The sequence below is a fragment of the Elaeis guineensis genome, chromosome 8 (genome assembly GCF_000442705.2).
Source record: "Elaeis guineensis isolate ETL-2024a chromosome 8, EG11, whole genome shotgun sequence".
Taxonomy (NCBI): Eukaryota; Viridiplantae; Streptophyta; class Magnoliopsida; order Arecales; family Arecaceae; genus Elaeis; species Elaeis guineensis.
The window spans coordinates 6,416,739-6,444,314 of NC_026000.2; the positions used below are offsets into that span (position 1 = coordinate 6,416,739).

Consider the following 27,576-nt stretch of genomic DNA (forward strand, 5'->3'; position numbering starts at 1 on the left):
AATTAATTTGTCGCTGCATGGTACTGAAAACTGATCGATGGAAAGGTGTAGCAAATTGATTTCTCACAATTCTTTGATTCATGTCTTATTCTATGGGTGAAGGAAGAAACTACAGGTGGATTGGTGAATTTTGTCAATCTAAAGAAGAAGAAAGTGATTTCGAAAAGCTGATAATAACAGGGCTACAGATAAGATTAAAGTTTTCGAAGGATAGACACCATAATGGAGTACTTTGCGATACTTCATCTTTGGACCAGAGCTTAACAGCCCTAGACAGTCCAGTAGAAGCTTGGAGTGACACTGAAGAAGGTGAAATTATTGGAAGTTCAGACGCTTAAGCCGAATCAAAACAATAGTAATGGATTTCCTTCAAGCACTAGAAGAGAATATTGCTGATCATAAAGCAGTCTCTCATGATCCCAGAAAAAGAAAACAGATAGAAGATAGCACTTGCAGGCTTTGTGGAAAGAATTTCCAATCGATGAAGTCATTGTATGGTCATATGAGATGCCATAGAAGAAATTGGAAAGGAGTAAGTCCACCCGAGGAGAACACACCGGTACAAATAACACCAAAACAAAGTTCCAGCCTACCAGCTGTTGATTTCAGTGGTTCCCATCAAGTTTTGCCACCAACAAAATGGTCCAATCCCAGGTATGAAGAGGAATCGGAGGATCCATTAATCAATGCTGCCTACAATCTTATGCTTTTGGCCAATGGAGGTTTCTCTGTGGCTTCAACTCTAACAAGGCAACAACAAAAAAGAATTACTTCACCAGATGATCCAAGAGTCATAAACAATGAGGATGATCAGAAAATCAGCACTCAGCTAGATTCCATGAATGTAAATTCTACATCCATGGATGTAGATAAGATTGAAGGCTCGAATCAAAACATTCATAAATCGACGATCGGCTACAATAGAACAGTAGGCATATCGAGCATGAGTCAATCAGCAATCCATGAGCCAACAAAGAAGATGAATGATTCGGAAATACTGACCGACTTGGCCCCAAACAGAAAGCAATATTGGTGCAACATCTGCAACAAGTCTTTCTCTTCTCACCAAGCACTTGGAGGTCATACATCCAGCCACAAAGTTGGTTTGCCCATCAAAGTCTCGGAGCACCAGTGCAATATCTGTAGTTTGACATTCCCAACAGGGCAGGCTCTTGGTGGACACAAGCGGAAGCATTGGTCGGGTCCAGATAGTTCTGTTGCACCCTCATTGGAGACTACTGAGAAACCAATTCATCCTCATCTAGACATCTATCTCAATGAGCCAAGACAGCTCGAATAGCTTGCAGGACTTCGCTTAGAGGAAGGATAGCAGTGTGTATGCCAGTTCAAGTTACAAATAAGTCAGAAAAAAAGGGGGAAGGGGGCAAAAAAATGTAGATATATGAAAATTATGTTTCTGTTAGAGTATTATTTTGCTTTTTAGTTATTGGTTCCTTTAATAAGAAAGGATTGAAGCTTGTTTTGGTTTGCAAATTAAATTTTTTTTGGTTTCCTCTTCCATAGCCACGGTTTATTTACTTCAAACAAAATTTTATATCCTTGGTGATGGTGGAAAGGTCCATGAAAGACTTCTCTTTCCGTCTACCTATTACACTTCTGATATGATTTTCGAATAGTTGGTAAGTAAGTTCAGACATATTTCTTCATTCTTATTAGATTATTTATTATTATTATTTCTACTGAGAGAATAATTACTTGTTACTTTGTAAAACATCCAAGGTCAAAAAATTTGGTTGTTATTGTACAATTTTATGATCTTGGAAACATTTTTCCTTAGAATGAGCGGATTAGCAAACCCAAAATGAAAAAGAATAAATTAGTAGAGATTAGAGATTCTAAATGGGTTTAGGTGTCTTTGGATGACCTAAACGGATGCAAATCCGGTGGGCTGCATAGCTTGCAATTAGGGGTAGCAATTTTAGCCAACCAACTGGTACCCAATCCGACCTGACTCGAATGGGATGGGTATGGATTTTAGAAAAAATATTTGTAGCGGGTTCAGATCGGATACGTATAATGATATTTTTTGATCCAATATAACTTTAATATATATCCTCCATTCAAAATTATAATAATTTTATATTATTTATATGTATCCGATCTGATCCGTATCTCTATTTGATTCGATCCGAACTAACCCAAGGTAGGTATGCATATGAAATTTTTACTTATGGAGTGGTTATGGGTATGGACTGATCCGATCCATTGCCATCCTTATTTGTAATCTACCAAATTTTCAATCCGTTCAGTTTCAAGAATATAAAAAAAACAAAAATCTTCATGCAATAACTTGGAGAGCCAGCAGCATCGGACCTACAATATATGCCTTTTCTGTCACCATTGTAGGCATCCTCTTTATGCACCAACTAAGGGTGCAAATGGGTCGGGTCGGATCGGATCATAAATGATCTCGATCCGATCTGGTTCTTTAATCGAGTCCTAATGTTGGATCCAGACCCAATTCAATTAAAAATTGGATCAGATCTATGATCAAAAAATCTGCCCCATTAGATCATTTGGATTGGATCAGATCCATGTATAATCCGATCTCAATGTAAAAATTTTGGATTTGACTTCTGGTCAGATTTTGTTCGTATGATAAATTAATATATGCGAAGTTTATAACAAAAAAAATAAATATTATTTTGTCTTAACTATTAATTTATAAATAATTTTTCAAAATCTTGTAATCAAATTAAGTAAAACTGTATTGAAAATAATAATACTACAAGAGTATTTAGAATTCTAATCCTACTATATTTGCTCTATAGTTTACATGTTGGATTCAATACTAAATTCGTATTGGATCGGATCCGAATTTAGTAAATCCAGATTCGATTCGAAATATTGAACAGATTTAATTTTAGAATCTGACTCTGCTCCATGGATTCTTTAAAATAGATCGGATCAGATCTAAGCGAGTTGGACTAGATCGAGTCATGAGTCAATTCGATTTATTGCAGGCTTAGCACCAACATGGGTATGCTTAAACTCAATAAATGGGCGCATACCTGCATGGAGAAGCATGAGATGGACGATCAGATCATCACCAATACTACCTCATTGACACCTACTTCGCTGGGTCTTCTCCGTCTTCTCATCCTCCCAGAAGACCAACATATCCATGCCCCTGCTCCTAAAGCTGGTATTGGCTTTAACATTAACATCCTCGTTCGTAATGTGTGCGCATGAGCTGTTTGGTAAAATGTCTCCCAAAAAAAGTCAATAACTGCGATCACCGTGCGTAATGAGTACGTTCCTAACAAGTTAGTTCACTTGGCATCTTGTCGTTTGGACGACCATGATCGGTGGATCTAGTGATAACATAGTATTCTTCAACCAAATGGTCAGAGGTGATGTCATCAAATTCCGTTAGATAATTATCAGGTGTGTAGCCGTGGAGGATGATTAAAATTTTAATCCTTGGCAGAGATACATAAGATATTATCAGTAAAATTATTTAATTTTAATATTTATTTATTTTTATGATGAAAATATATTTATATTTAAAATAAGCATAGGGATGGAAGTAACGCAGCCTTACTATTGAAATGATGAAAACATCTGTTTTATTTTATCCAATCATGATAATTTTTTTTTTGAAAAAAATAAGATTCCAATAGAAGAGTTTTTGGTTTACAATTAAAATCGAAATCAAAATAAAATTGGAAACAGAATCGGAATCAAAATTAGAATAGTTAAATCATCCAAAATATTTGATTTGCGATCGAAATCGGAATCAGAATGGATGATTTTCATTATTGTTGTTTGGTTCATACAAAGATACAAATCGAAATCAATCCAAATTTTTATTTTTATTCTTAACTAAAATTTTTTAAATTAATTGTTTTAAAATTAATATAATAATAATATTTTTAATTTAAAAAAAAAATTAAAATAAGATCAAAGACCATTGCAACATATAAACCTTCTAATGGGTCGGGCATGGATCCAAATTTGACAGTAGAGAGGTCCCAGAAGATGTCCACATTGCTATTCTTTGCCTTCAAGCACTTTGAGCTTTTCCTCTTTGAGAACAACCACGGCTTGTTATCCACCTTGCAGAGACTCTGGTTGGCAGAATCATCATCCTAATGCTTAGCCCCTGGCCCATGAGGTTCTTGCCCCATGTCACTGTGATCAAGCAAGCCCGACTGTCGAGCTGTATCTGGTAGACGCAGATCATTAGATTCTATGCCGTCTTGTCGGTGCTTGACGACGACAACGAGGAATCGACGACCTGAACTCCCTTCTCTCAAAAGCAAGAAGAAAAATCCCTCATTATAGTGGCAAGAATTCATTTTTTCTCTCTTGTTTGATCTAGCCGTGGAAATTAAGCTGCAAAACCTAAGTGGAAGGAGGACGCTGCCTCTGGTGATGAGCCCTCCGAGGTCAAGACCCGCCTCGACATCGCCGAGAAGCTCCTCCTCTGCTGTGACACATCCTCCTGCGACTCCCTCCTCTAGGAGGCACCTCTTGAGGAGATCATCGAGTTCGTCGCTACAGTTGACCATCTTTATTTTTTTTATCTCATTTCAGTGGAATGAGATTTGACTCCATTAGGGTGAGTCCGAATTTGATTACAAAAAGAATGGATCATTCTCATTTCTCTCTGAAATAGAATCAGAATGGAACTTTCCCAATCAAATGATTGGAATGAGAGTCATCTATTTTTATTTTCATTCTAAATTTTAATTACCACAACCAAACACCCTCTAAATGTAGCAGCGTGTACCAAACAAAATAATACAATTATAATTGCTTTTTATATGTACATCGCTTTTATTTTAGATGTACGGATGAAAGGAACCAAATGGCTCCTAATTACAGGAAGACTCTTCCAACCCTTATTATTATTATTATTATTTATAGAAAGAACATGCACGACTCAACTTTTTCATTCGCAGTTTGCTACGGGTCCGAAGTTTGGTGCCATTAGTTGGCCACAACCGGACCGGAAGACGTGGGTGGGCATTTCTGCGGTGAACCTCAAACAAAAATCCTATGGAGCATACGCGAGAAAATATTATAGGCAGACTCCGTGGTTTGACACGTTTATCCTAATATTAATATTAAAAAATAATTTAAAAAATTAATTTTTTTCCTACTAATAAAATAATTTATTTGTGATTAAAAAAATAATTTTTTATTTTCAATATATATTTTTTATCGATACATACTACATGATCATATAATACGTATTAAATAAATTAATTATCAAACAAGTCAGTATATACCTTCAAATAAATCAATATATAGTTTTATAAAGTTTACTAATACACAGTATATAATTAGATGATACACGTATAGTAAATTAATCTTCTAATAATCCAATACATACTTTTAAGTAAATTGATATATAATTTCTGAAGTATTATGTTCATCAGTACATACTATATATCCTAGTGATACACACTTATTGACTTTCAAATACATATTGCAAACTTCTTCGATACACACCTAATAATGATCTAATACATATTTTTGGACAAATCGATACACAATTTTTACATATGTATCAAAGAAGCTTATAGTATGTATCAAAATATCGATTAGTATGTATTATCATACCATGCAGTGTGTATTGGTAAACATAATATTCTGAAAATCGTGTATTAAGCTATTTACTTGTGCGTATTAGTTTGCTAGATGATTAGTTTGTTAAATATGTATCATCTGGTCGTATATTATGTATTGATGAACTTCATATTTTAAAAATTATGTATCAATTTATCTAGAAGCATATATTGGATTATTGCTAGATGTACATCAAAGAAACTTATGATATACATTAGAAAATCGATGAGTATGTATCACCAAATCACGTAGTGTGTAATAGTAAATATAATATCTAAAAAAATATAAATCAATTTATTTGAAGGTATGTATTGGATTGCTAGATGACTAATCTACTAAGTATGTATCATCCAGCCGTATACTACATACTGATGGATTCTATATTTCAAAAACTATGTATTGATATATCTGAAAGTATATATTGATTTGCTTGATAATTAATTTACTAGGTGTATATCACTTGGCCATATAATATATATAGATAAAAAAATATATTATGAAAATGAGAAAGAAAGAGAATATCATATTTTTTTTTTATTTTTAATTATGAGATTAATAATTTTATTAGTAGAAGGAATCTTTGATTTTAAAGTTTTTTCTTTAATAATAGTATTACAAAAAATATGGTAAAAACGAAAGCCCGCCTTATAATTTTTTCTTTGGTGCCCATCCCATATGATTTTTGTTCATGAACCTCTAGCAAAATCTTTTTGTTTGGTACATGCAGATGGTCATACTATTCTGGTGTAAGAGCAGTCCAGAAAGCTAGAATATAAAAGTTCCCACAGAGCTATTAGAAAACTGTCACCATGTCATCAAACCCAGTCTCCAGAACACTCCACAACAAATAATACGATCTAATTTACCATGCTATTCGTCTCTCGATAGACATGCCGCACTATCACTGTAACTGGGGGGTGAAGCATAATGTAGATGTTCGAGGGGAGTGGATGGGCTTAGCAATCTTTTGCCTGTAGATATTTCTTACAAACTTCTCATGATATGGCAATACATCAATGATCTAAGCAGATTAATTTATAGTGTTTAGATTAAAACTGAACAATGAGGATCCTACATCAATGATCTAAGCGTTGGATATGATTTACTATGTCAAAACTACTTGCATATAAAAAATCATAGATTTGAAGGCCCCTAATCTATGCATCAAATAATCAAAAGATATATCTAATTCAATTTTATTTAGACTGTTTAATTTTTGATTACTTGATGCATAAGTTAGAGGTCTCTAAAAATTATATAATTTTTTAAATATAAATAATTTTCAAATAACAGATTATATTCAACGATTTAGATCAGTAATATAAAATTTTTATTATAAAATTTTAATTTAATTAAATCTGATTCTAAATTCACTCATTCTGATTTTAATTAGACACCCTCTGTCTCTGCGCGCGTGTATATATATATATATATATATATTTGTTAACCAGATCAGTAGGAAGTAGTGTTATATTTAATATATATATATATATATATATATATATATTGTTAACCAGATAGGCAGGAAGAAGTGTTATATTTTTATTAAATATAAAATTAATAGCTTTATGAAGTTATATTTTACCGTACATACGCAAAGTAAATGGAACAATTGCGACGGAATGGCTCCTTCCTCCGGTTTGGAGGCGAGTGAGCGCTGACCGATGGTGACCGTTGTCTGAATCGACTCCGCCCTTCTTCCACTGCCATCCTCGCGACATGCTCCAGAACCGAGGGCCTTCAGTCCTTTCAAATATTCCTTTAAAATTACGAAACGAATAATGGCATCCATTTTTTTCAGAAAAACGCACAGTTATCCTCCTAGTCGCTCCGGAAAAGAGGTGATAGGAGGAGTGAATCTATACAAATAATGGAGTGTATATAATCGCCTTCCGGCCGCTCCCGCAAGGAAGCGATAAGAGGAGTGAACCTATGCAAATAATCATTCATTTATACGCTAAAAATTCTCAAATCTTCGATCCCTCCGCCCCCTCTCTCGCAAATGCCATATTTCTCGTTTTCTCCTCTTTTCTCCAAGTCTTCTCCTTCTCGACTCAAAAACCCTTTCCGCCTCGATCACAGGCCTTGAAATCCTAATTGATCCTCCGATTCCCGCCGGCAATGGCGACGGCGGCCTTGAGATCGACCTCTAGGCGGGCCCCCATCGGCGGCGGGGGCGGCGTCGAGGACGCCGGGTCCTCGAACTGCGGCGGGGACCGCCGCCGGTCGAGGAGCCTCAGCCGCTACTCTGGCCGGTTCCCGTCGCCGCCGCCGGTTTCCGATGATTTCTCGACGCCGAGGGGTAGGTTCGTCAACAAGGTGAGGGTGTCCGGATTCCCTGAGATCAGCCTCGACGATCTTGCCGATGAGTTCTTTCGGGCGAGGGCAGAGTCCGAGGAGGAGGAGGAGGAGGAGAGAAGGTCGGCGGCCCGCCGATCCGATCGCCGGAGTTCCGTCGCTAGTTATAGGATGGAGACGGAGTCGTCTCGCCGGCGGGGGAGGTCTGTGTCGAGGCCTCCAGACAGGAGGGCGGCAGACGGGAAGCCCACCACTGGTGGTAGCTCGAGACGGCAGCGATCAGTGACAGTAGCTCGGCATCGGTGTAGTGATTCGGAGGTACCATTGCTCTTTTTCTTGGCATACAATCCTGAAGTTTCTCTTCCTTTTATTTCCTTGGCATTAGGATAACGACGGTTACGCTGGTAATTCGGAAGAAGTCAAGAAATTTTCGTGATTGCGTGGAGCTCCATTGGTTTAGCATCATTGTCATATTAGTTTGTTATCTTTTTTGTATCTAGAAATCTTTTCTTTTTTTCTCCCTTTTTGGTCTTTTCGTGATCAAAGTTCTTTACTTATGTTCCCCTCCTCCATCTTAACTTGTACGTAATGGCACTTTTCAGGATATGCTGTAGTAGAAACATTCGGTTGTTAATGAGAAAATGATATATTAAATCGAAAGAAAAACTTTTCTTCATAATTATTTTATGCTCCTGAGTCCTGATCTTGATCATGTAATGCTTCTTCTGATTCTTTGCTATGTGTTAGTTGTTTTAATAACTAATAAGTGAATTAATTTTTAGAAGCTAGGTCAAAACTAATTTCCCTTTAAGATAATCAGAGTCTATTAATCTGTGGGGCCGTTTTCTTGGTTGTATAACAATCTTCGTTCAATCTTTTATGCAGCATCCATGTATCATTGTGTGCGAGACAACTAGTTTAAACATTCTTTATGTGCATCCGTGTCATAATTGGATGGCAGCATTGAGATTATGTTATCGAATCCTTATTGCCATATGGAAGAAGTTTGTTATTTTGTGGCCATGTATGATATGACAATCAAACTGAAGGTTGCAGTTACATGGCCTTGTAGTTTGAAAAATTTTAAAGTTCTTCAAGGGCTTTGCAAACATCTGAGTTTTTTTCTGCAACATTATAGTGAAGAAAAGGATCTAAATACTTGAAAATAGGCAGGCAGTGAAATAGTTGGTTTAGTTAGGTACTGGTGAATAATATCGGTGTATCATAGTCTTCGAGCATATGCCATACCTATGGTTTAGTTAGGTACTAGTGAATAATATGGCAGGGCAAATATTAATATATTTTGGATATGAATCCTCTCCGACGACGTTGTTTGGATATTTTGGCTTTGTTTTTCATTTTGTCAATTACATTGAATTTGATGTGACAAATTTTGGTATTTAAGTTAAAAAAGAAAAAGGAGTTCAGAGAAAAAAGAATAATCAAGTAGAAATTAAAGAAGCCAGATTCATATTTCACATATTTCTGGAGTACTTATTGTTTTGGCATTGTTGGATATATGGTCTTGGTGGACTTAGGATGAAAGCTTGAAACCATCAAAGATTATAAAAATCCTTTGACAGCCAGCGAAAATGTTAATAACCCATTTTACACACCAATCTAAACTGAAATATGTCATTCAATTTCAATTACATGATAACAATCTCAATGTAGAAGCATAAAACTTCGCTTACTGATTACCATCTTACGAAATACCAAGCATCTACATAAGTTAACAATAAGACTGCAATTAGAAACACCTCATTTAAATCTTTATATGATTTTAGCTCAAATCTTGTAAATGTGTGGGTGGGGGATCTACTCTACTCCTTTTCTCCTCTTTCCCTTAGAATTTATTTCCAAAGTTCTAAAAACATTTCTTAAATCTAGAAGAGAAGCTGACTTTCTTCCCAAATGCTTCTGAGGTTTTCCAATATTGTAAGTTTGCCTTTGTTCTTAACCAGATGCTTCTTGGAGGCCAGATTGCACATGAGTAAACATATATTCTTCAAAGTTCAGACATAAAAGAAAATGTCAAATTTGACACGAACTAGTGAAATATTCTTAATTAATTGAAGAAATGACCCAAAACTAACCTCAAATGTTCAAATAGTATTTAAATTGAGCACCCAGAATCATTTCCCATTAGTTTCAGCAAAACTTAGTGAAACTATTGAAACAGGTTGAAACAAGTTATGGGGTCAATGTGACTTGGTAAACTGACTACAAATATTCAAAAAATAATTAAATAGAGCATTCATGATCTCTTCCCATCATTACATCAAAACTGAATGGGACCACTGAAACTGGTCACCTTTACCTTAAATTAACTGAAAAAGTTTGTGGTGTCATTTTGGCTTGGTTTGACTGAAATCAGTCTATTTCAATAGAAAAGTTTCAGTTTCCATGGCAACTTTTGCCCTTTCTAAACAATATTACTGTATCTAGGAAATGAACTAACACTAACTTACGTTTATATAAAAACACAATATTAAAAAAAGTCAACTTTGGATTAGATTAACATCAATTATGAATTTATATTGATGTGCAAGGTCTTCTTAACCTTGTCATTTGAAGTGCAATGGTCGGTATGTGTATTAGATCGTATTAGTGCCTCTAGAAAACATTCTGACACTCACATAACATATTGTATGACCTTATATTTAGAAAAAAAGAAGTAGAATAAGCCTCTGCTGCAATCTATACTGATATGTGAAATGTTTTACTTATGAAGTAGGTATACACAGTGTTACCTACATATGTTCCAAGCTTCAAAGTGTCCTCAAGTGTTGAACATGACAATCTGCATATATATGTATGTCGAGCACATCCAAAAATGTGCAGGTTGTTTAGAATTATTTAGTTCATGGTTACTCAAGATATGTTGAGATATTTAAATTGATAATTTTATACTAATACATATTGACACTTCACTTAAAGTATCCATATAATTTTGATAGCTTTATATTAAAATTATCTGGTCACTTTGCTTAAAGTGTCCATACAACCTTAATAACTTTATATTAAAAACTTAAGGACACTGCTTGAGGTGTCCATATAACTTTCATAACTTATATTAAAAACTTAAAGCGCTTTGCTTAAAGTTTTCATCTGAGTCTCCTGCATGACACTTGACAGAAAAGTGCCAAGTTTCACACATTTTTTGTTGACATCACCAAGATACTCCAGAATGGAGCAATGGAGTGTCGTCTCATGTTGTGCCATGTCAAAGTGTTAAAAATTGCCATCTCTTCTAGAAACCCGAAAAATGGAGTATATGATATGATGTGATATGATCATATCATATGGTATGGCATATTTTGGTCTCTATTAATGTGTGGAACATTATCAACAATTTACATTTCAGTTCATATGGGGGTTATATATTGCTGGGAGATTTTGTGTCATGGACACAACCTATCCTCATATCTCCACTTTTAGAAACCGTATTTTGGATGATTGGAAATGCGCAATTGATATGAGAAATTTTGGGATCTGGCCACCTCCTGATGGTTGTGGCATACAGATTTTTATTTTGCTTCTAACAGATAATAAGTAGAAAGGCTAATTATTGTATTTTACTGAGTACAGAAGGACTTGGACCTTTATAACAACACCATCAGTCAAACCAAATGGACAAGTATTGGCAATGGTAGCTCCCAGCGGCCTTCATCACAAAAGCCAACAAATCAAGGACATGCTTTGAGAAGATCTGTGAGTCACAAGGATTTCTTGCAGTCACATGACATTTACTCGGTAACTCTGCAAATCTAAAATTCTATGATTATTTTGCATTTTCCCTTCTCATTGGAGGTGGTGTGCATGCTAGATAAAAAGAATAATAGAAATAGGAGATCATACAAATAGATGCAAAAGAATTGATTTTTCTTGAGTGTAAGTGCGCTTAAAATGAGTTGATACTGATTATCACACTCTTTGTATTTAGTGTTGGTTTGGTGAAGTAATCTTGAACAACTGGGAAATTTGACTTTATGTGACTTTTTTTTCTTCTCCTTTGTTGTTGTTTTTTACTAGAGCCAGTCTTCTTTGCTAACTTATGATGAAACACGGGAAGTTTGTTCACATAAAAGTGAGACTGAGAAAACAATTCAGGCAGTTGATGCCCAGGAAAAGGTTAGTTTTACTAGTTGAGACCAACAGTCTGTATGAGCTAGTGTTCATTATCTGCAGTAATATCTTAAGGCATTTAGTGCAATCAATGACTCAAATTTATTGAGTTCCGCCTGAGATATCTAACATCTGTGGTTCCCATTGCATTCTCAGATGGAACATCCCACTGGGGATGGAGAGGGGACTGGATTATATGAAGCCATGCATAAAGAAGTGAGACATGCAGTAGAAGAGATCAAGACTGAGCTTGAGAAGGCTTGTGTTCTTGCGGAATTCATGTCTCAGTTTTCATTAGCTGACAAAAATTTTGTCCATCTTAACTTTAATTGCGGCTGTTTCTAATCCAAAATAGTAGGAAAAGCTTATGCTTATCATAGTTATTTATTAAGTTTGTGATTCTCCTACAATCATTATTGTGTCATCATTTACATGTTCATAATAGCATACATATAAGATATCCTTTACTTTCCGATACTCATGAAATTTATTGTTTATGCAGGTCAGGGTGAAAACAGAACCCACAACCATTCTCAATGACAGTGAGAACCAGGCAAAGAGTTTGAATGTTATCCAAGTTATTACTGATATCCGAAGGAACTACACCACCAAATTGGAACAGGCATGATAGAGGAGATTCCTTTTTGATACTTGTGGGAATATAGTATTTGGTGAATAGCCTGTGTAGTTAATTGTGATAATTCATGAAAATGCAATAGTTTGTATAATCTGTCATGCTTTTACATATCCCACTAAAAGTTGGTTGATGCATGACATTTTTGAGAATATGTCTAAGAAATGCATGGAATTTGGGAGACAAATAAGGCTAGACATGCACTAGAAGATATAATTTCTTACTTGTGTCTTCTGTGCTCCTTTATATTTTCCAAGATTACATCCGTTTTCCACTATTGATCTTCTTTTTTCATTGCCTACCATACTGAGGAAACCAAACAACCATTCTGTTACAAACTTGAAGTCACCTAAGATTGGTAAACCCCTACATTTCATCTGGTAATTTAGGTTGGGAGTCAGTTTCCTGCATGAAACAAAATTTGCGTTACTTGGATTTATGGTCTTTCATCATTTTAGTCCAAACTATGTTGCTTCATTTTAGATGACCTTTTTCTTAATCATCATATTTTGCTATCATGTGTCGTAAATTTTGATAATGTTATGCTCTTTTATTCATTTTTCTTTAAATGATGGCAAAAAAAAAGAATGAGAGATAATGTTTGGAAAATTCAGAGTAAGTTCTACTAAATTAATACCAGGCGCTTGTATGGTTTGCTGCATATATTAAAGTACTTTTTTTTGGCTTAATTTTTCCAGTCAGAGAAGTGGAAGCAAGAATTGCTGGCAGAATTGGCAGCAGAGGAGCAGCATGGTCAGGAGCTTACTAAAATTGTGAAAGAGTTGCTTTCTTCACCAAAACCAGCTGCTGCTCCAGAAAGACCCTCACGATCTAGAAGTGTAAGCTTACTCTTAAGCATCGTTTATGGTGAATTCATCATTTTTTTCTCATGACACTACCATTTTTAGTTGAACATGTTTCAGAGAAACAATGATAGAACAAGGATGTCTAAACGTCTGACAGAGGAGGCAGAAAGATATTTTGAAGATTTCCTTTCAAATGTTGAAGATGCAGACATATCATCCTTTGATGGAGAAATAAGTGATACGAGTTCCACGTTTAGAGACTTGATGCTGCATAATAATTTACCAGAAACACCTACGAGTTTGACAAAAGCTGCTCCGCTGCCTGTTGAGGCAGATGGTGTTGTACTTCCTTGGTTGCAGTGGGAGACCAGTAATGATATGTCTCTGTCATGCAAAACTAAGACTGAGGTGCCAGTGATATCAGGAAATATTTTGCCTGCTTCAGCACAGGTGGTTATTTTTGTTCATTTTCTGGAACATTTTTCCTTTCTTTTGAATGTGATGGTGAGATCTATAACTATTTCTTGGACAATCATATTAGATATTTCAGATCTTGTAAGTTTCATAACTTGTATGAGAAAATAAGGCAACAAATGTGGTGCTGAATATTTGTAACTCATTAAACAATATTCATGGTCACTCAGACCTAATCTATAGTGGTTGATACGGTTTTGTTTGAGACTGGTATTTATAGACTTCTTTTTGGTCTCTACTTGCTGGTTTTCTGAGCATTCTGAGAGATGTTTTATGCATGTATTATATTTTTGAGAATTTATGCATATATTATTACCATGATTGATACATGCAGATATTTGGTCATTAACTATTATGTGTACCAAGTCCGTTTTGCTTTTGAAGTATCGGATCCTCCTTGGCTGGTTGATTTGCCCGTTAATGTCTTCTTTGACATAATATGTTTCAGGAAGCCAGTGCTGAATTTGATGGAGGGAAACTCATCAGCAGTAGTCTTGGGAGTTGGATCCCTGAATGCAAGATTTCTAGAGAGGAAAAAGGTGGCAGACTTGGATATGTAGGAAGCCACCTGAGCAATTCTGATGGTGGAGCAGAAGTGTCTAAATTTGACATGGATGAGTACCTGGCCTTACAACACAATGAAGATCTTCTATTCGAGAGGTTGAAGCAGAGGAAAAGAATAGACTCGGGTAGTCTGATTTTATGTGGAAGAACCATACTGTGGAGCTTGGTTGAGCTTTAAAGAAGCTTGGCTATCTTTATATTACACAGAGTGGTGTATGTAGACATTTGAATTGTCAACATCTGCCTCAAATAGTTGAGGGTTAAATATCTCCTTTCTAAATGCAAGCAATCACCTTGTTTAAATTTTGCTCACTGGACGTGGCTTTCTTTGATAAAAGAGCATCAATTCCCAAACTATGCTCAAACTGCGTTGCAGGTGCTTCTTAACTAGCTAATAAGTGAAGCACTTAGCATGCTGTTAGGCTTATATAAACATTACACTCTGTGCCTCGACATTATTCTCGTGGTCTCAATTATTGCAGTACGATCATCTTATGCTAGAGTTGTTGGCACTTTATGCCCAATTCTTGCTCAGGTTGGCAGTGGATTTTTGTTGGTTGGCTTGGTTTCACCATATGAGGTGATGAAGTGTGCCTCTGATAACCTTCAAGGGCTAACATATGATGACCTCTACAGCATTTGTTTGGAATCGGGGCTTCATGTAGCGACTGAATGGTCATATATTTAAGCCTGCATGATAAAAGGTAATTAGGAGAAGCATTACGGCATGATGTGAAGAGGGAACTAGAATTACAAGGCCGATATCACCATCACCTTATTTGATATAGATGTTCCGGTCTCCGGCCAGGCTCCTTGGGAGTCATGAATTCAGCAAGAAGAGTTCAGCTTCTTCAACGAATGGCCCATGTCAGAAATCCGGGCAACTGGGTCACACTTCTCCGCATGGTGATGGTGCTTCAAAACCAAGACCTAACAAGTAAACCCTTCCTTATCTAGCTACCCTTGCCATGTGTCCCACATCTGTTGGACACCTAGATCAGGCCTCACCTGGCAGGTATCCAGCTCAAATTCAATTTAGATGTTCGTGCTCTCATTCCCTTCTAACTGTCAATGCTTTTTTATTTTGTTTGATTCTGTTCACAGAGATCAACACTGGAGTAGACATTCTATAGTTTTTCCAAGCTAAACCTACAGTAAACGGGAGGAAGAGAGGTAGGAGATACCAAAGCCAATGGCAATCCAAACTCCTCTCATCAATGGAGGCTGGAAGACTAACTTCTAAGGGGAAGGCCTCGTCAATTAATCCAGTCCCTCTCTATCTCTCGAGCCTCTAAGAAGGGCCTCCTTTGTTGTTCGAGCAGCCTCCACACCCCAGCAAAGGTTTGCTTTCTCTGACCATCTATTTTTATAGTCCAGTTTTTGTGATCCATGAAACATCCTTTAAAGGCTGAGAGTCATGAATCCAGCATCGCTTCTTCTTGACAACAGATTACACATCCTGACTTTATATTATCATATGTTCGATCGGTACTCAAGTTTTAGCAGTCTGATATTTTAGGTTGGGCCTCATAAAACCTAGGATTCAATTCTTCTGCATGCGACCACTATAATAACCTCAAAGTCTTTAATATAAAGAGTAGAATAAGCTATATGTACCAAAAAAAAAAAAAAAGAGTAGAATAAGCTAAACTTTCAGGTCCTTATCCACTGCTAATATGAATGGCTTGGTGTCTTCACAGCCAGGAGCAGACAGACTCCAGACAGTCGCTCTCTTACTTGGATGGAAGGTATTGATGTAAATTGCAACTCAAATAAGTATTACATGCATTATATAGCCAGCAACTAGCATGCACGAGGCATCCATCTCATGCTTCCTCTCTCGGATCCTGAGGGCACCGGCGGATTCATCGAGCTTAAATGGCTGGCCTACGGCGAGGTCATCAACGGCCGGTTCTCCATGCTCGGTGCCGCCGCGCCGGTGCACTTGCACCCGAGAGCTTGGGCAAGCTCGGCCTATTCCCAGCCGAGACCGCCCTCCCCTGGTTCAAGCCCGGCGTCATCCCTGGCGGGGATCTATAACTGCTGGGCCGACCCTTGCACCCTCTTCGTGATCGAGTTGGCCATTGGGTTCGCGCAGCACCGGCAGTGCCAGGACTGGACCAAGCTAGGCTCCATGGGGAAGCTGGAAGCAGTACTTTTGAGACGTTCTTGGCTGGGTCCGCGGACCCTGCATGCCCTGGTGGTCCCTTGTTCAACCCTGTAGGGGCTTGGGAAGGACGACAAATCCATGAAGGAGTTGAAGCTTAAGGTGGTGAAGAATGGGCGGCTGGCCATGCTGGCTACCTTTGGATAATTTGTTCAGCTATAATTATTACTCCGAGATTTGTCCTGGTCCACGTGGACCTGGTCCATGCAATAATTTCTCCCCCTGCCACTTGGCTGACCCAGTCAACAACAACAATTGACCGGTCTTAAATTCCACTAGGGTTACGGTTCTGTGAATGGTGTATTATTATTAGCCGTAGACACGTTGAGCAAGCTGTAACTTCTGTACTATAGTTATGATCTCAAGCACTCTTAATAACCTGAAGAACCTACCTTTACCCAGCCAAAAAAAAAAACCCTGCAGAATCTATCAAATTGAACTCAATTGGCTAAAAATGACAAATAATGACTGTTATCCAACCTACTGTGCGACTAGGCGAATAATGCTTGCTATTTTTGTTACATTGATGTATGACTCAGGAAAAAATAATAAATGAATGAAATAAATAAATAAATAAATAAAATACAACAGTAATATTTAGAAGAATAATTTTTTTTTTAAAAAAAGTACTGCTCTTATGATCCAAACTTCTCCTGCTTGCTCTATTTTATCATTGTCAAGAGATTATCATGTAAAGCAAACCGATTGGAATCAAAAGCTTTGTTGAAAGTTTTCCCCGTACGTCATTATTATTGTACTAATAATGTAGCTTGAGCCCACAAACCATAAAAAGCAACAAAACCCTAATCATGAAATTACTGAACATAAGCAAAAGTAGAAAAGATAATTACTAAACAAGTTTTTCTTAGTGCGCGCGCGCGCGTGCGCGAGAGAGAAAGAGTGAAAAAGTGTGGCGGGGAATGTGGAGGCTCCGGTTCAAGCTTTGTCGGGGCGGATCAAATTCAAACTGGCGGGACCCGCGGATCCCGTTCCAAGCGCGAACATTGGGACATGCTCCCGTACGGATTCGGCATGCGCCTACGTAGCGGACGACGATTGGACCTTGTACACCGACCCCACTTCCCTTGGATTTATTGGGGCTTGCTGTGCTCGCTCCAAGCTGCGCACGACTTGCAAAGACTCTGCAACAGCACCCGAAAACCGGGGACCCAAAAATAAACCCACTGCTACCCACGATGTACGGCGAGGGATCCGAACGCAAAGGCAGCCCTGTCGTTGGTTAACACTACTCTAAGTCAAAGTTGGCATATTCCCATAAACTCTCTCTCTCTCTCTCTCTCTCTCTCTCTCTCTCTCTCGCTGACATCATGCACTCCTAAAGTTACCATTTACCATGGTGCACTCATAAAAGCTAGCACAGGGACGGGGAAGTGAAAACGGCGATGTAAGGGAATGAGAATTACCCGGTAAGGGCGGTTTCGTTCGTTTGCGGCTTGTCCACGGGGTATCCTTGTGTTCTGTTGCCATTATTAACAGTGACATGTGGTGCTACTTTGCTTGATAACTGCTGGTATAAAACAGTTTCACCGGCTTGATTTCCAAGGATAACAAAATGAATGCCACCTTCCAAGTTTGATCGAGAGTTCCACTTCTTTCATTCAACAAGGAAAAAAAAAAGAAGGATTGAGTGTTCCATTTAGAAACTTCTCTTTAGCAAAAGCGTTGAGAAAAGAGATGCCAAACGGCTCATGTTATTTAGTTGTAACATGCAAAAAAGCTATGGAGAATGATATGATTTAACGCAAGCACATCAAATGTCACGCTGAACCTGCTTTTGGTGAGGAGGCCAGCTAGTTTCTAGGGTATCATTTAGTGAAAACAAAGGATAGGTATCAAGATAGAGCATAAAATGAATCTTTTAAATAGAAGGCTTTGATAACAATACCAACTGGTTGAGTCGATGAAGTCACACACACACACTATATTTTCAGAATTGCACCGAGTGAGAATGGGAGGAAGCCGACTAATAGCTATACTACTACTTAATGAAGAGTTTGCCGAAATTACCTTTAAACATCTTCCGCCTTGATAATTTCACTTTCATTTTACAAAAAATTGTAGGCTTTTGTTTTCTATGCAATAAACTATTGTATCGCTAAATCTTATTTTGCTAATAAATGTGAGACAGTTCACAATATTCATGGATATAATTTAATTTCTAAATTATGCTTATATAAAATCAGGTATCCCGTCAACCTGCATGCATCCAAAGCTATTTAGCTTAGGCATACGGAACAGGATTACATGAACCTTTACCAGGGAGAGCAACTTTAGCCCTTTTTTTTTTTTTTTTCAAATGCTACAACTCATTTGAAAAAGATGGTAGTTAAAATAGCCGAGAACTCAAAAAGAAAAGAATTCTCAAGGAAGGATTCAAGGACTAAATGAAATAGCCAAAATGAAATTCATCCGCCATGATTACAACTAAAATTCTTTTCACAAGACCATTTTCCTACATCTCTCGCTCTCTAAAGAAAGAAGCTACCTTTCAGGCTCCTTCAATCATGCTCTGATAACCTCCTATTTGTACACAGGTACTACCACAAGCCATTATTTATTACTTCATGCGCTGTAAATTTTGAGAGAGAGAGAGAGAGAGAGACTGGCATAGTCCTCAATTAAGCAGTATGAAAATGCCTCCAGGACCAAAAGGAACATTCTATATCGATTTCCTAGTAAGAAGTCATGGATTTCCTTAAAAAAGCCATATGGAAGACTCTCTTTTTTCATTCAGTACTAATACAACTGAGCTTACACATAAAACATACTCCAAACAAGATGAAGACCAGCATTCCAGAAAGGCAACGACAACATTGACATCATTTTTCATGCTTTTGAGAAGATAGTCCCATTAGAACTTCAAACAATTATAAAACTCAAAAATTCAGGGTTTAAGCCTTCATTCTTTCAGCACTGGTCAAGTATGATGCATCTCAATGACCAGTCAGTCTGTATACAAAAGAGGAGATCCTGGCTTCATTGCCAACTTTTTTAAGCAAAATGGAAGATTTTGAGGCCCAGATAATTTTCAACCATTATCAGATAGTTTCATTGGAAGGTCCGACTATAGCACAATGATGGTGTCAGATGGGCTGTTGAAGGTGATTGGAACATATAAGAGCTGAGCGGGACTGAGCCTTCTGAAGTGTTATCATGCTTCACAGGGATATAAGCATTGGCCATTGGGTGTGACAGAGAGTAGGAAGGCCTGACAATTCCTCGGACTTCTCTTGACACATATGGGCTCTTTGGTGGGAAGCAGGAGAAAGGCCTTGGAGGAATAAGAGTACTGGAAGCTTGAAAAGCTGGTGGCAAAGCTACTGCTGGACTAGGTACACTTCTGCTCAGTTCAGCCTCAACTTCAGAAGAATCATCAATTACAATTACATCTCTGTAGGGAGGATGAACAGAAGAAAGAGGATTTTGGTGATGTTGAGATGCGGTAGTTGTCCCTATGCTAGATGGCAGAGGAGAACGGAGTTTCTTTCCTCTCTTCTGCTGAGACTTTATCGAAGGAACCCCCACAAAGCCACTTACCTGCTGCTTAGCTTTTGGTGAATCCTGGCTGAGGACCGCACAGCCAATTGGAATTTGATGTTGTTGGTATGAGAAGCTAATCTTACTCAAGCCATTGTTCATGGAAGTAAGTCCCAGAGGTAGACATTTCATTGTTGAGGCATAGTCTGAATCAGAAGGAAGAACTTTAGGAAGTTGTGCCAACTCTTCATTTTTCAAAAATAGATCCTTACCCATCAGCCTGAATATTGGATTGGAAGTGGCCTGACCCTGAGCGTGAGAATATGGGCTTGGTGGCCCAAAATCGCTCCCTGGTGGGATTTTAGAAGCAAAATCTGAAGAAACTTCTGCTAAAATGGATTCCGTAGGTGACTCCAGGATGGGGGCAGATATTTCACCAGTTTTCAAACAGTGGAAAGCACTAGAAGACGAGGAGATGGTTGGCCTAATGCACAAGTTGGATACAATCTGCTTTCCCTTTGAAGAAAATATGGACTTAGTCACAGTACTTTGTCTCAAGGGCTGAGGAGATTCTTGTGAAAGGCTTTCCCTGCAAAAGCAGTAGCAAGGTTGATCATGTGACAACTTTTCAGGTTCCGTCACTGCTGCAATTGCCTTAACTTGATTTCTTATTAACTTCATTCCTTCAGTTCCTCTGGTGCTTGCAACACATGGCAATACTGAGTTATTTAACAAGCTCGAGCTCAACTTATCTTGGTCAGCAGCATCTTTCACACATTGTTTTGCATCAGAATCTTTTGATTGGGAAAGTTCTGGAGAACAAGGACAGATGTTTGAGGAAGTTGAAGCGAGAGAACCAGATGCTTCTATACCACCAGCCAAATTACGATCTTGACTTGACGTCATCCTTAATGTGGTTATTGATGAATTCTCTTGAGGAAACCCAAGAACCATGTCCACAGGGACAATCAGAGAAGTAGAAGACACTTTGATGGAAGTACTTCTTTGGTCTTCTGATTGCTTAAGTATGCATAAGTTCCCCTCCTCGCCCACCTGTTCAATGTGCTTGTTGATTATTTTGTTACGGGTAACATCACATTGCAAAACTTGCTCATCATTCAGTCTACCTTCCAATGGTGCTTCAGATCCACAGAAAGATTCTCCATGTTCTAGCTCAGATGGCCGTGGGGTCAACCTGGGACTGAAAGCTGGTGCCAAATGTTGAATAATTAGATTTTCGCCGCCGCCATGTTCATTAACAGCTTTATCCATGGAAGGTTGATTTGCAACATCATCACAGCCAAAGGGCTCACACTGCATATCTGAAGCTTCAATGTCAGAAGCATAGCAGTCAGCTCTAGCTCCCAAATGCAGTCTCTTTTTAGCATCCTGCTGCTTAACCATTGTAGAGAAGCCTTCTCTTTCTTGTTCAGATTCTCGAACTCTGGAGATTGTTAGGTTCTCAGATAAACTGGGCTGGTTGGCATTGCTCGTCTCATTAGCTCTTGGAGAATGATCAAAGCCAAAATCTTCAGTAGAACCATGCAGTCCTTTGTTGATGTCAGATGGTAACTTTCCTCTCCGTTTACCAGAGACTGATATGGATCTATGCTTCCGGAACTTCTTAACGGTCAATCTTTTCTCACCCTCATCACCTTTGCTCTCTTCGAAAGAGAATGACTTTCCTAGCAAAACATTCTTCTTTGACATTGACCTTTTTCTGGTTTGAGGTGAGGGATGACAACACTCGGAAGGTATTGTATTAATGTCAGAAGAATTATCAGACTTCTGTAAGGTACTCAACTGTATCTCTTCTCTTTTGTTTCTTGGCGAAGAAACAAAATTCCCGGATGATCTTGATGGTTTCAGCATGAGACCGCTAGCTAAAGAAGTGTTTTCAGGAGATAACCTAGAATTCAATTTAGGTGGTTTTGGAGGCCTTGTATTCGAATTATGAGTAGCATGGACAGAATTAGATAGAATGTCCACTCTTTTGGTTTTTGGAGAAGAGGCCAAGACCTCAGCTGACCTCGAAAGTTTCAGAATATGGCTTTTAACAACAGAAGAATTACCTGGATCTGGCTGATTACCTTCCACAGAAGTGTCCAAAGTGCTAGGCACTGTGCTTTCCATACTTCTGTGGGTGCCTTTTTTGTTGAATTTTCTTGAGGGACCCGATCGTTTAGAGCATACCCACTGTCTTAATGTTCCAGGACCATGACTCTTGGCTTGGTCTTCAGCATTCAATATGCACGATAGGGATTCTTCCTTCTTGTCATAAGTATTTGAATGGCAATCTCCAATTTGTGTCACTAGAGTCTGGTAAGGAAAAAGTAAAAAGAGATAAGATACTCATGTTATCACATCTGATGTCATGCTACAAAAATGAAAGACCAAAACAACTCAGACAAATAAGCAAAACTACACAAAGGTAAAAAAAAAAAAAAAAAAAAAAAAGAGAAAGGTAAAAATAAAATAAATGTAGCTTGGTGCACAAATGAGAACTGGTTGTTTACTATTTAACTTCATAATAAGTATTCGTATAAAAAGGAAAATTATGAGCTCAAAATGCTAGCAGAGTTGCAAGGAAAATTATGAGAAAAAGTTGAATAGCAAGCATAAGCAAGGTGCATCATATCATGGACATGAAAATATTGTAATTATATTGAGACTGCAATGCAGGGTCAAGCGGTCATATTCATGGCTTATCAGCTAATTGTCAGATCAAATATCAGCCAACAATTTTTTTTTTTTTTGTAAAAAAAAAAAAAAGATCATGGTCATTTCATGATTCAGAATCAGTGTCCTTTGCAAGTTCGATTCCAGATTTTGAAAAATTGACAGAAATATTGTAACACCCCAAAAAAGAAAGAAAGACAAACACACGTTGAAGGATTGGTTTGTCATGTTCCGGATGACATATTTTAAATCAAAGTTTTCCTATCAACCACATTCTACTGATTTTGGAAGATCAAACAGTTTGGGAGATCAAACAGCTGCACTATGTTGCTTCATCATGAGTTCACAAAAGGATGACGCTTGCATAGATCCAGGTTTGCTCATATTTAGCAACATGTACTATATATGTACTTAAAAAAAAAGGAAAAACTAATGTACCATACCTTGCCTCTAAACAGCTTGAATGAGCACAATCTTTTTTTATGTTGATTAGTTTTCATATACTTTGAGTACTTGGATTTGAAACACTTCTTCTTGCTGATCAAAGAACTCTTGCCTGCTGTAATGCCTTTCACATGCTTCCTCAACTTACGATTCTCCTTTGAATTCACTGGTGGTACATCAGTGAACTTAGATATAATTCGAAGCTTCGTCCCATTTGAATCAACATAAACCGCCCCATCATTTCCATCATTCGAGGCACCAGATATTGACAACTTTGGTCTTTTGCTTTCACAGCTAACCTCACCAGCCGCTGCCACCAAAGCTAAGTCTACAGCCCAGTTCGTGCCGTTCCTTCTATCAAGGTCTTCGATCGTGCAGCGGGGTGCAGTTGTATAGATATCCACCATCAGCCTTTTCTTCCTTGGTTTCACTTTTGAAAGCTTGGGCACGCCCCGCTTGGTATCAGACTCCTCAGAGAGGCACTGATCAATGTGAGCGTTCAAAGTGGTGTTTGATGTGGATGTGAATGTCTTACAAACAGGGCAAACCTTTGAAGCCATGGGATCTGAAACAGTGCTGGAACTGGATACTATATCTTCCTCCCTGATGGTCTCGGATGTGCTGCTCAACTTTACAACTGACCTGCACTTCTTCTCCGATGGTTCACATCTGACTTCAAGCTTTTCCGGCAGCAAAGGAGGTTCCTCAACCTCTAATTCTGATGATGCTTCCGAAGCACTTTTATTTACATTTACTGTGCAAGGTCGTTCACTGGTCTGGCCCGATATTCTCTTGATCCGACCGTGATTCGTAATGGTGGAGACCGGTTCAGGTTCAACACTGATCAGTTCATCACCTGAATGGATTCTGCGATCGACCTTAGATTTTCTAGACAATGATAATAAGTGTTGAGCTTGATCTGAACACTCTACAACCAATTGATCTGGTGGCAAACAGAATTCATGCTCAATGCTATCGAGAATTGGACCAATATCTTTAGTTTCAAGTGATTTGACCTCTGTTGAGTTTTGTTCACTATACGAACATGCGATCTGATGCTCGAATTCTACTCTTCTGCAGCACTGGCCTCTCACCAAATCAGGCGGTTCAAAAGGTGGCAATACATCACTAACACCATACTCTAAGCAAAGCTGCAAAAGTTTGAGAGGAAAAGGCCAATTCTTCGTGACATCTTTGCTCCGCGAATTGGAAACATAATCTCTGCAACATAACCCACAAAACTTCTGTATCAATCTTATAGCTTCGTTTATAAAATTAATGGCTGAAATTTAAACCCCGTCGTCGGAGAAAGATTTACACAAAAATCCAAAAAATATATTCATCTTTTTTTTTTTTTTTTCTTTTCAGAAATTTGAAGCAAACTTTTACTATGAATTATCTAAAACCTTATCACATGTAAACTTCTACTATTGCAGAAACCAAATAAACCACGGAACCGAACATGGATCACACGATCGGTAGGCCCACCAAATTGGTGCACCATTAAGAAAGGAGGAGCATACTTTTCAAGACTAATATTTAATAGACATGAATGGAGAATCAGAACCATAAGCAAAGGATAGACGCAACAAGAGGAGAAGCAAAGGATTCATGTTTTCTGGCCAACCCAATCTCAAAGGAGAAGACATGAAATCACAATAGAAATCAACAATTCGACTTCGATGGATTCGTGAATTGGGAGCAAAAAATATGGAACGCTCAAAACAAACATTTTTCCCTTTTTTTTGGAAAACAGGAGCCACGATAAGCTGCTTCTGATGGGACTCATGAAAAAGGTTCTGAGCAAGGATTTCTCTGAACCCATGAACAAATGAAGATAAAAACCCTGAAAGCGCGCACAAACCCATATAAAATTTAGCCCCTTTGCAAGAGATGAACCAAGATACCAGGAAACAAAGGCAATTTAAGTCTGGTGGAAGGACACCAACTCAGCCTCTGATCTGATTGATCCTACTATAAGATTCTCGTAAGGAAGGAAGAGTCCATAACATGACAAGGCTTTTTATGTGGTAAGAGAAGAAACTGTTACCTTATGGAAAAATGAGGGTGCTGGGTCTCATCAGCAAGGCCTATAGGATCTGCTGCCTCTTGGAAGGCAAGCGTACCAGAAGCCCTCTCATCACTTTTCAGTGCTGAAGCCTTGCAGGGAACCGAGGGGTCTGAAAGGTTTTCAATGGATAACATCTGAGGAAGGCCTCCTCCTTTTTCCTGGTACTCAAAATTACTACAGTGCTATTAGCCCCAAGAGCTTTACTGCAACTGGGCCTGCTCTTATGCTTAGCCTCCAGCATAACCATCCAAGGGCTTCAGCTCCAAACAACAGCCCCTCAATAAAACCAGCTATGAGAGAACCAAACCCCACAGCGAACCAGACCACCTTTCCTTTCCTCCCCTCACCTGATTTGATGCCTGCAAAAGATAAATCGAATAGAAATTAGACCATGCACACCAAGAAAACAGATATTTTCTAGGGGGAAGAAGAATAGGAAGCCAGAAAACCAAGATGGAGAACATCATTTTATGTTGCCGGAAGACTTGGAGAGATTTGAGGACTTGGAAACCAATGGAGTTGGATCAGACTCCCTCGGAGGTTGAAAGCCATGAAAGCAAAGGAGTGTTATTTTATGTGGCCAAAAATGCAAAGGAATCCATGAGAGCAAATACAACTTGGGATCCATCTGATCAGAAAACTAAAATAGGTAATACAAAAGATCAGGAGCAGAAATCAGAGAGAGAAAAAGAAAAAAATATCCAGCCACATAAATGCCATCACATGAAATATCAGCTTATGTGACAGAAAAATATACAGAACCGAATGAAGGAGAGTGAACAAGAGACAGGGGGAAAGGGGAAAAAAGAGACCCATAAACTTAAGGCAAACTCACCGACCAGTGTCGTTAGGAACAAGGCTAAAATGCTTATAGGCTGCACAAAGGAGTACAGAGAGAACAGAGAGAATAATTAAGGAGGGGAAGAAGAGTCAATGGAATAACAAAAGATTTAGATTTCGACTTCATTTTGATGGCTTCTTACCAGTACATGGGCAGAAGAAGAGCGGGTATACTGAAAATGGAGTATATTCAGATGATACTCGAACCATATAAGCTGCACATAGACATAATCTTAAGGAAATCTAAGAGACCGATCCTAGATTCCCTCTTAGAAGATACTAAGGACCCTATATAACTCCTGGATCCAAACGAAAGATAGAGCATAAGAAAGAAGGGGGAGAGAGAAGCCAAAGAAAGAGAGAGTCCACTCGGACATGGTTACTGATATTTGCTGGACTGGATACAGAAACACAGAAGAATCCCCATGTCTATGTTCTGCAAGACAGATCTAAAAGATTTACAGCTTTTTTATCTTAAAAAAAAAAAAAAGAAAAAAAAAAACAAAGAGGAAGAAACGAAGGGGAAAAAAGGACCAAAAAAAAATAACCACATAATCAACCTCTAGAAACCTCCTGCTTCTAATCCTTACCCCGTCACGAACTACAACTGGATTGAAAAAGAGAACAGACACTCAGGAAGATGAGATCATATTGTCTCTTCAGGCGGCGAAAGAAGAATAGAGGAGGGAGATGGAGTTTGACAGATGAAAGGAGAGAGAGAGAGCAAAAACTGGGGAAAAGAAAACACCACCCACTCACTCACACATCGAAGCATCAGGTTCTCCACCAAAAGCGGGATATGGTACATTAAACAGTAACCACAATAAAGAGAGGGGAGAGGAAAGCTGGGTGGGGAGATGAAGGGGGTTTCAGGAGCTGTCCTATCCCATACCTACTCTATTAGTGTTTTTTTTTTCTTTTTTGCATCCCTCCTGCCTTTGCTCTTCCACTCCATCCTCTTTTTGTGCCCAGCTTTATTTTCTTTGGTGTCCTTCGTTGTTTTAGGAGGGTGCTTTTAGGCTTTAGCCCTACCTTTCAGTTAAACTATGATCATACCCTTCCATTCCCTGATCACTTTGAAACTTAAGCGGCCAGAGCACTAGAAAAACAAAAAAATCTTCCTTGGCCAAAATACCCCTGATATAATACGAGCTCTTTTCCTAAATAATATAAAAAAAAAATATTTATAAAAATAATTTAAAATCTAACTTTTTTTTATCAAAGTAATGCAAAAAGGAAAAAACTCCATTTTGAATGGCGTTTTTCCCTTCCACGTCACCCCTTTTTTTCCACGATGGCATCGTCTGAAAAATATATAAATATATATATATCATTTAAAATAGTATTTTTAAAAATACCATTTTGAATGGCGTTT

The 27,576-nt window shown here is 38.1% G+C and overlaps 3 protein-coding genes and 1 pseudogene across 14 annotated transcripts; 3 read left to right on the forward strand and 1 right to left on the reverse strand.

The window, feature by feature from the left end:
- The first annotated feature begins 216 nt into the window (after window positions 1-216).
- Window positions 217-1,420, forward strand: LOC105050607 (zinc finger protein ZAT2-like). The gene has a single exon (XM_019852232.3). It carries the CDS (start codon window positions 359-361, stop codon window positions 1,298-1,300), a length of 942 nt encoding a protein of 313 aa, XP_019707791.1. The 5' UTR covers window positions 217-358; the 3' UTR covers window positions 1,301-1,420.
- Window positions 1,421-7,230: 5,810 nt separating this feature from the next.
- Window positions 7,231-14,805, forward strand: LOC105050539 (uncharacterized). 7 transcript variants are annotated; one of them, XM_073242457.1, is made up of 8 exons: window positions 7,231-8,214; window positions 11,488-11,610; window positions 11,938-12,030; window positions 12,181-12,282; window positions 12,527-12,646; window positions 13,357-13,497; window positions 13,567-13,914; window positions 14,387-14,805. In XM_073242457.1, exons 1-8 carry the CDS (start codon window positions 7,720-7,722, stop codon window positions 14,678-14,680), a joined length of 1,716 nt encoding a protein of 571 aa, XP_073098558.1. In that variant the 5' UTR covers window positions 7,231-7,719; the 3' UTR covers window positions 14,681-14,805. The 7 variants fall into 7 exon arrangements, with proteins under 7 accessions (XP_073098558.1, XP_073098556.1, XP_073098557.1 ...); XM_073242455.1 differs by having other exon boundaries at window positions 7,232-8,214; window positions 11,488-11,652; XM_073242456.1 differs by having other exon boundaries at window positions 7,232-8,214; window positions 11,932-12,030.
- A 1,403-nt stretch (window positions 14,806-16,208) lies between these two features.
- Window positions 16,209-17,019, forward strand: LOC105050604 (chlorophyll a-b binding protein 8, chloroplastic-like; annotated as a pseudogene).
- Window positions 17,020-19,380: 2,361 nt separating this feature from the next.
- Window positions 19,381-27,183, reverse strand: LOC105050538 (uncharacterized). Of its 6 annotated transcripts, none has more exons than XM_019852563.3 (4): window positions 27,094-27,183; window positions 25,341-25,720; window positions 23,290-24,511; window positions 19,381-22,486 (listed from the first exon to the last, which is right to left on the reverse strand). In XM_019852563.3, exons 2-4 carry the CDS (start codon window positions 25,493-25,495, stop codon window positions 19,739-19,741), a joined length of 4,125 nt encoding a protein of 1,374 aa, XP_019708122.1. In that variant the 5' UTR covers window positions 25,496-25,720; window positions 27,094-27,183; the 3' UTR covers window positions 19,381-19,738. The 6 variants fall into 6 exon arrangements, with proteins under 6 accessions (XP_019708122.1, XP_010928902.1, XP_019708121.1 ...); XM_010930600.4 differs by having other exon boundaries at window positions 26,965-27,122; XM_019852562.3 differs by having other exon boundaries at window positions 26,961-27,097.
- Between the last annotated feature and the right edge of the window lie 393 nt (window positions 27,184-27,576).

Coding starts and splice junctions, on each gene's coding strand:
- LOC105050607 (XM_019852232.3), top strand. CDS start 359: ATGGATTTCCTTCAAGCACTAGAAGAGAATATTGCTGATCATAAAGCA.
- LOC105050539 (XM_010930601.4), top strand. CDS start 7,720: ATGGCGACGGCGGCCTTGAGATCGACCTCTAGGCGGGCCCCCATCGGC. Junction 12,283..12,526: donor TCAAGACTGAGCTTGAGAAG/GCTTGTGTTCTT, acceptor TTGTTTATGCAG/GTCAGGGTGAAAACAGAACC. Junction 12,647..13,356: donor ACACCACCAAATTGGAACAG/GCATGATAGAGG, acceptor TAATTTTTCCAG/TCAGAGAAGTGGAAGCAAGA.
- LOC105050538 (XM_019852563.3), bottom strand. CDS start 25,495: ATGTTATCCATTGAAAACCTTTCAGACCCCTCGGTTCCCTGCAAGGCT. Junction 24,512..25,340: donor CACCCTCATTTTTCCATAAG/GTAACAGTTTCT, acceptor GTTATGTTGCAG/AGATTATGTTTCCAATTCGC. Junction 22,487..23,289: donor TCAAGCTGTTTAGAGGCAAG/GTATGGTACATT, acceptor TTTCCTTACCAG/ACTCTAGTGACACAAATTGG.